Source organism: Asterias rubens, chromosome 3 (genome assembly GCF_902459465.1).
Source record: "Asterias rubens chromosome 3, eAstRub1.3, whole genome shotgun sequence".
Lineage (NCBI taxonomy): Eukaryota > Metazoa > Echinodermata > Asteroidea > Forcipulatida > Asteriidae > Asterias > Asterias rubens.
In genome coordinates this window covers 13,297,214-13,312,555 of record NC_047064.1, presented here as the reverse complement: position 1 = coordinate 13,312,555, position 15,342 = coordinate 13,297,214, and the positions used below count along the sequence as shown (strand labels likewise).

The 15,342-nt window shown below is 38.0% G+C and overlaps 1 protein-coding gene across 4 annotated transcripts; it reads left to right on the top strand.

The window, feature by feature from the left end:
- Positions 1-429: 429 nt before the first annotated feature.
- Positions 430-11,557, top strand: LOC117288527. Of its 4 annotated transcripts, XM_033769417.1 has the most exons (12): positions 430-526; positions 1,829-2,008; positions 4,255-4,415; positions 5,183-5,300; positions 6,016-6,186; positions 6,841-6,948; positions 7,457-7,567; positions 8,118-8,261; positions 8,960-9,042; positions 9,850-10,024; positions 10,374-10,483; positions 11,224-11,557. In XM_033769417.1, exons 1-12 carry the CDS (start codon positions 524-526, stop codon positions 11,231-11,233), a joined length of 1,374 nt encoding a protein of 457 aa, XP_033625308.1. In that variant the 5' UTR covers positions 430-523; the 3' UTR covers positions 11,234-11,557. The 4 variants fall into 4 exon arrangements, with proteins under 4 accessions (XP_033625308.1, XP_033625309.1, XP_033625310.1 ...); XM_033769418.1 differs by lacking the exons at positions 430-526; positions 1,829-2,008 and adding an exon at positions 2,209-2,274; XM_033769419.1 differs by lacking the exons at positions 430-526; positions 1,829-2,008 and adding an exon at positions 3,518-3,537.
- The last annotated feature ends 3,785 nt before the right edge of the window (positions 11,558-15,342 follow it).

Sequence of the window (15,342 nt, the reverse complement as noted above, 5' to 3'; positions counted from 1 at the left end):
GTAGGCCTTGGCTGTAATGCTGGACTTGTAATTAAATTATAAGTAATTATTTCATTGAAAGTTGAAGAGAACATCAGTCTTGTCTCAACATTATTTAAGATAATGTTTTGCTACTAAACTTTCGGCTGCCCATGCCAACCACCGCAGTTTGTTAATCGACAATGGGGAAGTTCCCCGATTGGTCAAAAGTTGGGCGGCTTCTTTAATTGTCAACAGAGGGCGCACTTCAATGTTGTTCGTGTCCTTTCTGCATGATGACGGTGACAATCGCGTGCTGATGACGCATGTGTCGATCGGAGCGCACGCAACAACAAACACATGACAACGAGGAAAAGCAACCAGTTCCCAAACAAAACTAAAAAGTAAACAAACCGCAAAAACACAAACAGATTCATCAGTAGCCTAAATCAGTTCACGATTTTTAAGAAACGGAGTGTTTTTGGTAGATAGCTTTTGGAGGATCTTAAAACTTTTAGGTGATTCATTTTGAGTTCGTCTTTCGACAACGGAAATAGCAAAAAACATGGTAAGTTGAACCAACCTGCACACAGCCCAGCAGTTTACACAACTCAACAACAAGATCGTAATGTGGTTCGGCAACAAAAGAACTTCTTCAAAGTTCCAATCTAAATAAAGGAAGTAAACATTTTCAACGACAATAACTGGAAAGATTTTGAAATGTATTTTTAAGTGATTCAATTTCAAACAACCAACACTTGACCCTTGATGATTGGCCACATTTTAGGAGAGGGCCTCTAACTACGCACAGTTTATCAAATTTTAGAAAAAGTTCAGATCTGTAGAACCGGCGTGAAGTTGGTTACTTATTTGACGTTGGACGCCTGACTCAGTGACTGCATGGGCTTCCCTGGAATAATTCTCCTGGGTTTTCCTCCCACATCTAAATTCCTCCTAAAATAATAAAACTGAAACTTCCTTCCAAGGTGGCCCTCTCTCCATTGCATTGGGTATACAAAATGTGCAGTGATTTAAGTTCACTTTTCTGAGTCTCCTTGACTTGGCTTCACAACCATCAGGTCCCAATTTGTTCATAGAGCTGCTAAAGGCAGACAATAATAATTCATATTACTTAAATTAAATGATTGTTTGCTTAGCAGAAATAACCAGGATACCAGTCACGAATTGTAGGCCCCTATGAGACATATTATGGTATGTTGGGATGGTAACCATTCTATATTTTAGGATTCAAACTACCTCTAGCTACCGTACCAGGCAATCTCTGTAGTCTAGTTGGTATGACACTGCTCTAGAATTGCAATTCAATTCAATTCAATGGACCCTTCCCATGAAATATGCTAATCACAGTCACGCATGCGTACAACCCTATTGGTTGGCAAATGCCATAGAGTTGTGCACTAAGCAGACGTGCAATTGCGTCTGTGTCATGCACCCATTAGCCGTGTACAAAACAGCGCGATGTTCCCTCATTTTGCCAACCAAAACGTTAGTGCGCAGGCGCTATGTGCAATTTACATATTTAATGGGAAGGGTCTATTGTTTTATTGTCACACATACAGTGAAATTCACTTCGGCTTGTGAGTCTAAAAATAAAAAAAATACAGAAATCCAACTTGAGTGTTAATAAATGCCTGTGTTTTTTTGCACAGGACTCTGAAAAGTACTGAGTATACAGTTCTAACACACATCTGTGTTATATGGGTAAAACCAAATGAACAACCCTATTCTACTAGGCATAATTTTGTTGTGTTTATCTACTTTTTGTGCTTTTAGCAGCTCTATAAAATTGGGTTCATAAAATTAAATGCAAAGATAGAGTTTTATTTATTCTGCTGTGAATCTTTGACAGAACACGAGTCGTTACACTGAGGAGCCTCGTGTCGATGAGAGACTGACCGATGATGAGGAGGACTATGACGCTGAGGAACCTGAGAAGAAGTACCATCAAGATCTCAGCAGCCGCATCAAGGAGAAAGCCTACCGTCGTTTAGTCAAGACCGGGATTCCTCGTAGGCCTGGATTCTATCAGGTAAAAGCCCAGTGGGGCCTTCCTCAGACACCTGTCAGGCTTTGTCTCCAGTTTGGGCTTAGTCTTGGTTCAAGAATCTCCTGGATTTGTCACAAGAGGGCGGGCTATCACCTGACTTGCTATCAACCACAAACTGCTATCACCCCGAGCTGTGTTAGAGGTTCTCGGTGTGTGGTTGAAAGTGCGTCCGGATGATAAATCCTCGAGAGTCTTAACCAAGACTAGCTTGGACTTAGCGCACTAAATACGCAGTGGAAATGCAGTGAGTATGTACCGGCCTTCATGCCTAAACATTTTTAAAAGCCATTGGACACTTTCAGTAAACAGTATTGTCCAAGGCCCACACTTCGCGTATCACAACTTCTATATAAAATAACAAACCTGTGAAAATTTAGGTTCAATCGGTCATCGGAGTCAGGAGAAAATAACAGGAAAACCCACCCTTGTTTCCGCACGTTTCGCCGTGTCATGACATGTGTTTAAAATAAATCCTGATATTGTTTTAATGTTTGCTCGAAAAGTAAAGCATTTCATGGAATAATATTTCGTGAGAAGTCTTTCACCACTACCTTCTGTAAACCCTGTAAGTTATTTGTAAATCTGTGAACTTTTAATTTTGTTTCTGTTCCAAAAGTGTCCGATGGCTTTAAAGCAGCATGTATTTTGCATAAGACGGCGCGTTGAGCTTGAGCCCAAGTGCAGGTTTGAGAAAAGCCCCTGGCAAGCTTGACTGGTACATTGAAGCTCAGAATATTTATTGGACCAGAATCAAAGTGCGAAGAAACTAAAAGCAAGAACACAGTTTTATCAGTAAAACTGCAAACACTAAGAGAAGATTGGTCTCTTTTGTTTAAAGGATTTGGGTACTTTTTGTAACCAAAACACAGTGTCCACAGATTTACATTAAACTTACACTGTTTGAAGATAATAGTAGAAAGGTACCTTAAAATATTAGTTGCTGAGGTGCTGTAGTTTTTGATAAATTACTAAAACACTATCATGAAAATATGTTTTTACATGCTAAAATAATTTTCATCTCATGATCACTGAGAACAAAATTATTTTCATGACATTGTTTTTCTCATTTCTCAAAAACAACAGCACCTTAAAGCAACTAATATTTTCAGGGAAGCTTTCTACCATCATTATCTTCAAACTGTGTAAGTATAATGTAAATCTGTAGACATTGTGTTTTTTGTCCTACAGAAAGTACATACACCCTTTAATGGGTGATACTCAGCAGGATTGCAAGATATTTGTGTGGTTCAAACTCAACATTTGAACTTCATCACATTTGAAACAAAGATTTTTAATTGACAGAAATTAGACCATCGGACTCAGTCCTGTTTTGAGTTTACTGGCCAGACACTGGAACCACTGACCCCAGGCAGGTGGGTCTAGAGAGAATCTCTCTCTCTCTAGTCGACCGGGGTCGGAATAATGCTAAGTTTTGCCCGTCCCTTTCGATCTCTCATTAAGTTGGGAAGATCAGCTGGAAGCACCCTGATGTCCCTGCATGGCAACTACCTGTATAACTCAGCCTTTGTCTTCCTCTGTTTCTCCTTCCATCATAGAGAGAATAGACTGTATTGAATAACCCCTTTTTGCTATGAAAAGTTGCCATTTTGTAGGGCAAACCGTTTGCGCGTCCAAACACGTACATCATCGAAGTACGCACCATGAAAAATTTCTGGTTTGATTTCTACGGCACATGCACGCACACACGCACCCACAGGCGCACAGATGCCATATATTGTAGGTCAGATAATTGAGCGGTGTGACGTCATATTCAATACGGTTTATTCAGAGAAAAATCCACATGACTGTAGGGCTTGCTCAAAACTTCACTGATTTCCACATTGTTTTGCAGTTAATACTAATAGATATTAAATACTACTAATAATAATTTTTATTTTTTATATATAGCGCTTTATACACCATGTTTCAAAGCGCTTCCAACATTATAACCCCTGATCACTTGGCTTTTTCATTCCTTAAACCATCTCAGCTCTGCCAAATATGTAGCGCACAAAGCTAAACCAAACACAAGAACCATCTCTGTCCTCACAGGTACCCATTTATGTACCCCTGGGTAGTGTCACTACCGGGATTCGAACCCACACTCTGCTGAACAGAAACACCACAGAGCTTGAGTTTGGTGCTCTTATCTGCTCGGCCACTACTGTAAGTACAAAATACACAATTATTGCTAATTGTTTTTGTTTTGTTATCCAATGTTATACCAGCTTCAGACATGTCATTCCATGGCCAACAAGCCGAGTGGTCACTACTACAATGGCAAACACTGGGAGATGGCCCAACAATCACAGAGTAAAGGTAGTGTGGCTGCTGTCCTACGTCCCTTAGAGCGAACCACTAGACGACTCACTATCTGCGCTGTCAACCAGTAAGTCATTTTTGTTGTGTGTCTACCTTTAATATCATTGATTGTGGTTTTTCCCCTTTTACTGTTTTTTAATTTTTTGGGGGGGTTCTGAAGCTATTTATGGAAAACAGTACATTGATGACAATATCTAATAAATAAACAAAAAAAAAATATAAAAAAAATAAATAAATAAACATAGGGCCTAACACACCAAATAGGGAGACCACCAACCTGGGCCATATAGAAGAGAGCGCCATTACATGAATCCAGGGTGGGGGAGGGGGGGGGGGGGGGTCGATGGTTCAAATCCTGCTTTAATAAAATAAAAAGTTGTATACACTGTACCATACCCCTATGTATTTAGAGGGTTTGGGTACTTTTTGTACGACACAAACACAGACATACATGGATATACACTAAATCTACAGGAGTTAAAGATAATGATAGAAGAAATCTTCCCTTAAAATATTACATGCTTAGATGCTGTAGTTTTTAAGAAATTCTTAAAAACAATTTCACACAAAAATTATTTTCATCTGAGTGAGACACGGCTAAATATTTTAACATCAAGGGATGTAGGCCTATGTGACTCTTGAAAACATTCTATGTGGTACTTTTCCCTCCAAAACTTGACGACTTAATGAATTTGAAACTTCTTCAGGTAAATATAATTCATTCATCTCCATTCACAGTGAGTTAGGATTCAAGTCATTGTTAAAAAAACTTGATCTACAAAATGTATCAAAACTCTTATTAAAATGCTTGATAATTGTGATTTTTATTTGAAGGGCCGCGAATGAGGAGCAGAGACGTAGGAGCAAGGACGAGGCTCGCGAGATGCAATTGGCCTGCAGAATCCTCCTCCCATTGCAGAAAGAATTCAAAAACATCATTGCTCTCAATGAGGTATGGAATAATAATAGTTAAAAAATAGTGGACTTTAACATTCAGACTTATCATGTTACAGAACAAATCCTCTTCTTTTTTTTTGATGAGCAGTTTGTGTTTGAAACCTGGTCATGACACTTGTGTCCTTGAGCAAGACACTAAATCATAAGTGCTTTGTAAAAGTTGGAAAGTTAGTGCACTTCTGTATGGCTCCTAGTGGATGCTACTCGTGTTTACAGTCTTATAGATGGGGAGTAACTGGTAACCCTGTTTCAGCCCCAAGGAGTATGTGGCAACAAGCCCCTGTTGACAGTTGATTTGGGTCGTTAGCCCAAATCCTTGTATAGCCTTTACCTTGAAGCGGCTCTCTTCGGTCTGTTTGGCAGTTTTCATTAAAAAAATAACGATAATAATCATATTTTATTATTAGTTTTTACCCTTAAACAAATAAAAAACTGAATACTCAATACTTTCCCAATTCTGTGAAGAAAACAAATCTGTTGGGAAACAAACCTAAAACCTTTGTACAACCAACGACCACCAAGCTAGCAATTCAAAGATCGTGGATTTGAATCCCACCCAAATGATTTTCCTGTTTATTTTTTTCACAGAATTCGGGAAATTACCGAGTGTACAGTGCTATTACACATCCGTGTAAGGGTAAAAACAAATTATATTCTTTATCACCGATACAAATATAATTAGTTATATTTTGCTTCTTGGATGTTTAAAGGAGGAACAGAAGCAGGAAGAAGAGTTCAAGAAGATGGATTTATATCAGGAGAAAGATTGCGTGATGGCCCAACTCCTTCACTTTAAGGACGCCAAGAGAGTAGACAATGCAACAGAGGAGGAACGACAACGAAGGATGTCCATCATGTCCGAACTGACCGATGATGAAAAGGTAGGCGGCCTATCTTCGACCCACTTTTCAGAAGTGGCTTTATCTTCTTCAGCATATCACTGTCGTCAATACTAATTTTCTCGCTTTATGCAAGGCTGTGAAAGGCACATGGACACGTTTGGTAATTGTCAAAGACCTGTATTCTCACTTGGTGTACCCCAACGTGCACAAAATAACAAACCTGTGAAAATTTGTGCTCAATTGCTTTTCAAGGCTACTTGTTAAAAAAAAAAAAAACACCCTTGTTGAACAAACATGTGTTTTCAGATGCCTAAAAATGCTTCATGCCTGAAGTGTTTAAACAATTGATTGAGAAATTACCTCTTTCTCAAAAACTACGTTACTTCAGAGGGTGCGGTTTCTCACAATGATTCTAACAATTTTTACAAGAAATTACCAATAGACCCCTTGCATAACACGAAATGCTACAGGGACGCTGAAGTCAAGCGCATGTTTTTACGCACAAAGAACAGCTATCGTCCAATCATTTGCCTCCTTTGACCCTAGTGAGGGCGCTTTTGAGCATTTGATGTCACATGCATGGGGTCTATAGTTTCCAGTAAGCAAATGATTCCTAAAACTAGGTGGGTACTGGTGGCTGTGACTTGCGATTACGGACGATCAAATAATCAGTGTTTTTCCCTCTCATTGCAGTCTTCTGGCGATGCAAGTTTCCGCGAGATGCTACGATCTCTTTCTCAGATGAGTAAACTATGGAAAGACATTCAAGATGAGCTCAGTTATGCCGTCACAGACTTGGAGGTCAGTTAATTATAATAATAATAATAATTAAAACTTGTAAAGCACCATCTATGTATCTAAGACTAAACTTATTCCGTGGTGCACAAAAGTCAAGCAACATATCCCCTACCCATGTAAAATGTTCATACAAAAAAGTGAATAAGAATGGTTCTACAGTCATAGCTCCCCGCAACTACAAGAGTTTTATCCATTTGTTTCGGGCAAAGATCATTTTCTTACGCTGCTCAATTTATTTGGAATAGTCTTTCTACTTATGCAGAAGTAATTGAGGTTACATGTAGGGCGGGGGACTTCAAGGGGGAAAAAACCCAAAGTAAATGACAGTTAAAAAGTAGATTAAACACATTAAACAAGGAAAGTCAAGTCTAGAGATTGCCTGCAACTTTGTAGTGAGACTAGAGAGTTTTTTGTGAAATATCTATGTCTGTACTAGTGCGTCGTTGCCAATAATTATAACTCCCTTTTCTAGAGAACAGAACTGATATGAATTCTTTCCTCTCTACCATAGGAAGTGCATGTGGAGGAGGAGCATGCAGTTGGTGACATTTTCAATGAACTTAAAGACGAGTTTGTGTTGAGCTTCAAGCGTGCGACGTTCCTCATGAAGTTTCACATGGCAGTAAGTTTTGATACCAAGAAGAACTTTTATAATCACTTTTTGTTTTGTTTTGGGGATTTTTGTAAACATTTGTTTACAATCCTGTTTGAAACCATCTGATGGTGTCATTATTGGTTTTAATTAACCTACCGTATCACATCATATTCAATTCAATTCCCCTTAAGGTGCTCCAACTACTGCCGGCTCCTATGTTGTATTGTAAACTTGAACGAGAGTTACAGATTATATTGCTTCTCGCTGGCACCCCCGAACTTATATATTGACAAAATAGGGAGACCCCCATTATTAGGTTAGATAGTTAAGTTAGTAGAGAGCCAGCACGTTAATTTGGTTCAAAACCGACTCTAGTAAATTGTTCTACACCAAATAATTATGGAGTACTAAAAAACAAAATTCTGTGAAATGTTTCCCTTTGAAATGAAGTAGTTTTTGAGAAAATAGTATATGAAAACCTAAAAAACAACAGCTGATTTTGATCAGTTAATCCAGAGGTCGCAGGTTCAAGTTCGGCTCTAACCAATTTGTCGTTGTTGTTCTTATAAATCGACAGGAAGAAAATGAACGTCAGCGTCGCGTGAATGAGGCAAGGCTCCTTGAAAGTGGGCAAAAGCAGATGGACAAAGTGACAAGACGCTCTTCATACAACAAGGAAATGAACCAGCAGGAGCTTATGAGAGTATTCAATGGAATATTAGTAAGCTATATACTTCTGGACCCAATTTCATAGAGCTGCTTAAGCACAAAATCCAGCTGAACAAAACAAAATAATGCTTACATAAAAGGCTACCAGCTAAAATACCATTTCACATCTTGTATTCTGCTTATTGTTGCTTAGCAGACATTTGTTAAGCAACATTTTCTGCTTAAGCAGCTCTGTAAAAACGGCCACGATAATATAGATATTATAGACCATATTGAATATGACGTCAGCAGTCAAACATCTGCCCTACAACATGGCGTCTGTGCGTGTGTGGGTGCGTGCACACTAATGGTAATTGTTGAAGACCAGTATTCTCACTTGGTGTATCCCAACTTTTATGCATATAAAATAAATAATAAATCTGTGAAAAATTTGACTCAATTGGTCATTCAAGTTGCAAGACAATAATGAAAGGAAAACACCCTTTTTGCACAATAATTGTGTGCTCTCAGATGCCTAATAAAAGGCTTCAGGCCTGAAGTGTTTTAAGACTTGAGTGACAAATTACCTCTTTTTCAAAAACTACATATTACTTCAGGGGGAGCCGTTTCTCACAATGTTTTATACCACTAACACAGCACTCTAGTACTCGTTACCATGTACATTTTTATGCTATCATCTATCTTGAGTTATTATATGAATAGTGTCCAGTGCCTTTAAGAAATATTTTGTTTGATTATTTGACTTCTTAGATGAGTGAGCATGAGAAGGAGGCACAGGATGAGTATGCCAGCGATCAGAGGAAGCTGGCAACCATGGAAGAAATGCTGCGTCGGTAGGATTAAAACTTTGTTTTATAATAACTGATGACACCAAATGAAATAAATTATAATGTGGCATGTCCACATTGTTACAAAGTCATGGTTTCTCATCCGTGGATGATTGCAGAAGCTACAGGCAGAAACAGGCAATATCAAACCCACAAAACACAAAATGCAATACAAAATGCTGGCCATCCTCTCGGTTGACAGTCACAAGGTTTTCTGTTCCATTGCAAAGCAAACATTTTCACATCTAAATCACATACCCTTCTCGTACCACCTGGGCCCAATTTCATGGCTCTGCTTACCGTAAGCAAAGAATCGGCGCTTACGGAAGCAGAGAATTCTGTGCTTACATCGAGGGTATTTCACGGGTTGGCAGGGAATTTTGTCTTCTGCGCGTGCGTACATTGTACTACACGTAACTAGGCATTCTACGCTTACACAGCTAGTGCAGAAATTTGGCGCTTGCACGTAAGCAGAAGAGAATAACGATTGTAAGCACAGAATTCGGGCCCAGATTACAAAACACTGGGAAAAGGTTAATGACATGTGAAAGCACTTCTAAAATGGCAAATAAAAGCAACAGGTACTCTGGGATTTGCGAACAATCAATCCACTAGGTGTAAAGATTCTGATGTACATGCAAGAGAGGGGTAAAAGAAACTACCGGAGATTAATAAACTAATAGCAGGCCATTGTCATACTGATAACAGATCACTCCCTGCAAAATGTAACTCTCTGTAAACTTCAGAAATAGTTGCACCATTTTGGTCATAAAAAAAATAAAATAAACTTCGAACTTTTGTCTGTTTTTGCAGCAATTCCATCAAAGTGGCAGATCACGCATGCGCCGAGGAACGCGCACGCCGTCTTCAAGAGGCTGATGAGGAGATGCGCGCAGGAATACGCATAGACTCCCTCAAGGAGAGAATCAAGGATGTCATGGTAGATGTTCAGGAACAGATGCTGCTCCAGATATTCCGTGGACACAAGGTAAGATGGATATTCATGATATTAAGTGAATGTAAGCAGGCTTTGTACTCGAAACAACCATCTCATCCCTGATATACTGACACCAATACGATGACCGTATTTGATTACATTAGATGCATGCCAACGTAAAACGTTGATGAAACAATCAAATTGCACAGATTTGTACATGTGGTGTACAGATTTGGCCAATGAGCAGACGTTTTTTGACCTCTAGGTGAGGGGGCCCTGTGATGTGCATAAGGTCTATTGCCATGTGTTTGACAAGGCCCCTATCTTGCTGAAATTTCAACTTGATTTCTCAATGAAGGTTTGAATCCAGCTAACTCTGTTTGTCTGTCTGTTATCTTAGATCCGAGTCACCGACCGACGTGAAGATCCGTACGACCAAGAAGAGACAGCTCAAGATCGAAAGCTGCGCAGTCAGCGTCTTCAATCACGTCGCAAGTCTTGTGTAGTCTCGTAAGTACACTTTCCTATTGTCGATGCTCGCCGATGCTCGCCGATGCTCGACGAGTATCATTACCCCTGTCATTGGGCCAATATTTAATTTATCTCAGCTCCCTGGGGAGTATACAGCAACCAGTGCTGCTAAGTCAATCACAAGAACCATCTCTGCTCTTAAAGGTACCCATTTACCATCTTTCCAACCATATTCATCTCAGAACAAATGCTTTCAAGCGCTTTTCATAGCCTAAAGTGGCCAATCAAAGGAAATGTTGTGTCCCTTTAAGTGTCTTGCTCAAGGACACAAGTGTCATGACCACTATTCAAACCCACACCCTGATGACTTAACCACCAGGGCTCAATTTCATAGAGCTGCTTAGCGGCCGATTTTGTGCTTGCTGTTCGATTTCCATTTCATAGCGCTGCTAACCATTAGCACACGAAAAAGGCATGCTAACCTTCCAGTGTTTACTACACACAAAAAATGACATCACAATGCAATACATGGTGAACGGACAATATGGCCGCCTAATTTTCTTGCTAACCTGTGGAATATGCTTACTCCTTATTAATTTTTGTTCTGTTAAAGAAAGCACAAAAATTTGCTTACCATTAAGCAGTGCTATGAAATTGGGCCCAGAACTGAACCGCTAAGTCAAGACGCATACTTTATGCTTTCAATATTATAACAGAACATCAAATGAAACCATTGTGGCATTATTCTGTCAATCATTTTTTTCTCTTCTTTTTCTCAGGGGCTACTAAGCAACACCGGGACAATACAACCTCCGTCACTTTCAACTCTCAAAGACTCTTCCGGGTTTTTAGAACATCATGAAAAACAAACAAATTAATACTTGGGCAAAACTAAATCATCAATTCTTTTTGGCAACTACTTATTTAAATAACAATCATTAAAAAAAAACATTTATCAGGTTTCAAATTAAAAAAAAAAAAGTTAAGCCAAAATGAAGTTTGCAATCATATGAAAGCTGAACTATTGCAGCGTACAATCCGAGTAGGATAACTAAATGCTAAATAGCTTAAAATTCAAGTAAAAGAAATTACTTAAGTGTTGAAATGCACAGATGCAAAAGATGCACAGATAAAACATACTTTTTATAAAACCAGAAAAATGTAAATTGAGTTAGAAAACTTGGTGTGAAATTAAAAAGAGCCTTAACATGAATTGCCATTCTGAACACTGGTAGCAATTTTAAGAAAGAAATAAAACCCATCAAATTTGTGACTGGCAGTGAAAATGATTTTATATGCCAGAATAGAAAAATAAAGTGATAACATTTCAACAATATTAACATTATATTCAGGTCCGAGGACAGTAAGCTTCTTTAAATAAAAAATAGTTTTTAAGTTAAACTCTGAAGAATTGTTTTTCTTGTTTTGATTCTGGGCTTGTAAAAAAACAACATCTGAGGCTTGATTTCACAAAGCACTAAGATTCATCTTAAGATGAGTGGTCTCTGGTGCCATGGTGATTTGTAATGTGACATCGCACTTTGCAGTTGAGATCAATCTTAACTCTTTGTGAAATCAGCCCCTGGTTCAGTAACAATTTGGAGCTGCAAGCCGGGCGTTCTTGTGAATACCCCCCCCCCCACCCCTCAAAAATAGAAAAGAATTAGAGCCATATATCATGAGTTTTTCATATCTTTTAGCTTCGAACAGGATAGAGAACGGGGCAGAATGCCACGTCGAGTGCATTGTTTGTCACTGGCTGTCTGCTTTTATTTGTACAGCACCAACCACTGCCAGAAACATCAGGGCAAACCCCTTCTCTTGGCGAAGTGTGACTGAATTCTTTTATATGCATTACACAACACAAAAGAACTTTTACAATAACTTTTTCTTGCTTAAAGGAACACGTTGCCTTGGATCAGTCGAGTTGGTCTTTGAAAAGCGTTTGTGAATGTTGTTATAAAATGCATATGGGTAGAAAGATGAATACAATGATCCACACAAACATGCCTTGGAAAATTGAACGGTTTTCTTTTGACCTCATTGACTAACTTGGTCAGCCATTTATGGAAGTCAACTTGTTGACTCCCATAAATGGTGAGACAGAGCATAAGAAAGCTTTGTACCTGGGGTAACTAAACAAAATTCCCTGAAAATTAAAAACCTTCAGAGATCACTGACATCAATCAAAAACATAACAACTATCAAAACGCATAGTTTGTTTTCAAAGAAAAAATCTTTATTTCTGAATACCCAGAATCCACATTTGATTCTGTTTTTTTTTATCATTTAAAATTTCTTAGTACAAATTACAGCATTTAAACCTGCATTATAAATACATAAATTTTTCACCTCAGGAAACGTCGGTCGTTTCGGAAATGATAATAAATACAAAAAGAGCATACATCAGAAGAAGTGAAGGGAAAATATTGAAAATCTTGAATAAATTATGAACTTGAATTCCTTCCATTTAAAAGCACCTTTTCATTTGTTTGATTTTCAAAATACCCCCTTTTTCCTTACACAAGCATTTTCTTCTTCGTTATTTGCCAATTTATTTTTAAAAAGCCTGACAAGAAATAACTGTCCACTATTAATCCTAACTTTGTACAATATTTTGGGGGAATAACTTTCCTCCCAAAATGGCACATCCGTAAACCCTCACTGAGATAAAAAGATTATTTTTCTCAAGAATGTTTGCTACAAATAGGATCACAATAAGCACAAGTACATGTATTAGAATAGCAGAAAAGTCCATTGGTACCTGGAAAAATACTGCATGCAACAATAAGTAGTTTCAACTGGTGTTCAGCTTTTTTTATAATAAGCACAAACATCCAATCACCAATAAATCTTTTGTACAAATTCACATTTCAGCACCCCGCCTCCCCCCCCCCCAAAAAAAAAACCAAAAACAAACAAACACTTGAACAATGTTATTGGTATGTGGGTTTTTTTACCCTTGCGTTATATACATTTATAGTTTGGAAACATTTCAACACTTGCTATAAGTGAAATGGCAAGAATTTTATATCCAGGCTTAAGACAACCTGATGTAACAATGAAACCAGCCAAAGTAAATGAAACCACCCAAAGTATTTTACCATGCAGCAAGAATTAACCACGTCTCAAAACTACGTCCACAACTCCCAACTACTTTGACGTAAGCCCTGGTCAAGTTTGACAAAAATGCAACAACAATTTTATAAATGCAGTGGTTTGTATTTGGATAGCCATGTGGAGCTTGCCCCTACTAAATGCATAAAAAATGCACTTAAAATAGTCTGGCGACATTAGCTGACATGGAAACTGCTAAAATACCCCAACTCCCCCCCCCAACCCCAAAAAGCGGCCTTAAATAATAATGCCCTGCTTAAAATCTAACAAAATTTAATTGTATATTAAATCACTTGGCTGCTCAATGCAACAAAACCCCCAATGTACGGATTTGAGTTGATTGCAAAACAGAATCGCAGCAACATTTGACCACCTGGTGCATTTTTGTTACATTTAGCATGGTTAGGTTTGCCTAGATACACGTGTAGTTTCTTTTTCAATAACTAAAAAAACATATATTCTCTTAGAAGGGGGATGTCACCAGACATCAGCCCTCACAAACACAAACACCAGTTGCATACTGTTTAACTGGAAAGCTATAACGTCTATCGTATGCTTCATCAATATTACACTACTTTATAACTCTACGGTTATAAAATTGCATGTTTTGTGTCGTCGAGTATTTACATATTCACAGTTTGGTTTAATAGACACATGGCTATCAATGCTCACTGTACTATTGCAGACTATTAACATTAATAATAATAAATACAATTGACTATTATTATCTGTTACACAATATCATGTACACTGTTCTTTTCTAGCATTCCAAAATAATTACTTCTAAACTACATGCAGAAGTTTACTGGACAGTTTTGAATACATTTTAATTCACTTTTTTTTGATGACCTCAGTGGCCCCTTGAAAACTTTAATTTTGGAACCAATGAATAATTATCTCTTGCACATTTTGGATGTTCACAAACGATGTTCAGTGTGGCCAAACGATGTCAGGCCATCATGGCAAAAGCTATGCTTATGATCACCATTCTCCTGTGAAGGCATCAAATTTCTGTGCTTAGTAATGCGAAGTGTTACGAAGTCGCAAATCCAAATGAACAACTTAACAACTATTACATCAATCCTAATCACAAACACGTTACATCCCCCAATATTTCCTATGTACAATACTGTACAGTAGTCTTTCTCCGTAATTACAATCATTATTTCATTACTTTGAAACAACACTTTATGGATAAATAAATATTTGATTTAAAATTGTTTGTACAAATCGGAACGGAAGAAAAACCAAGTACCATTGAAAACATACTAGGTCTTGTGGCTTATTAGCACACATGAAGAGCCAACCACTGAACTTCATGAACTGTATAATGGTACAATGGAAGATTTATTAAATAAAAGTGTTTGCGGTGGGGAAACATATAAAGGAACAGCAAGAAATCCTCGTAAACATTTTGCTACAACTTCACCCGCTCTTAGAATAATCCTTTTTGCTTCAAGAAACTAGACACTATTGGTAATTGTAAAAGCCTATATAGTCTTCACAGTTGGTGTATCACAACATATGCATAAAATAACAAAACTGTGAAAATTTGAGCGTCAATCGGTCGTCGAAGTTGCGAGATATTAATGAAAGAAAAAACCACCCTTGTCGCACCATGGTTACACAAAGTTGTGTGCTTTCAAATGCTCGATTGCGAGACCTCAAATTTAAAATCTGAGGTCAAGAAATAAAATTTGTGGAAAATTACTTCTCTCTCAAAAAATACGTTATTTCAGAGGGAGCTTTTTCTCTTAATGTTTTATCCTACCAACCTCTCC

Coding starts and splice junctions, on each gene's coding strand:
- LOC117288527 (XM_033769417.1), top strand. Junction 7,568..8,117: donor TCATGAAGTTTCACATGGCA/GTAAGTTTTGAT, acceptor ATAAATCGACAG/GAAGAAAATGAACGTCAGCG. Junction 9,043..9,849: donor ATGGAAGAAATGCTGCGTCG/GTAGGATTAAAA, acceptor CTGTTTTTGCAG/CAATTCCATCAAAGTGGCAG.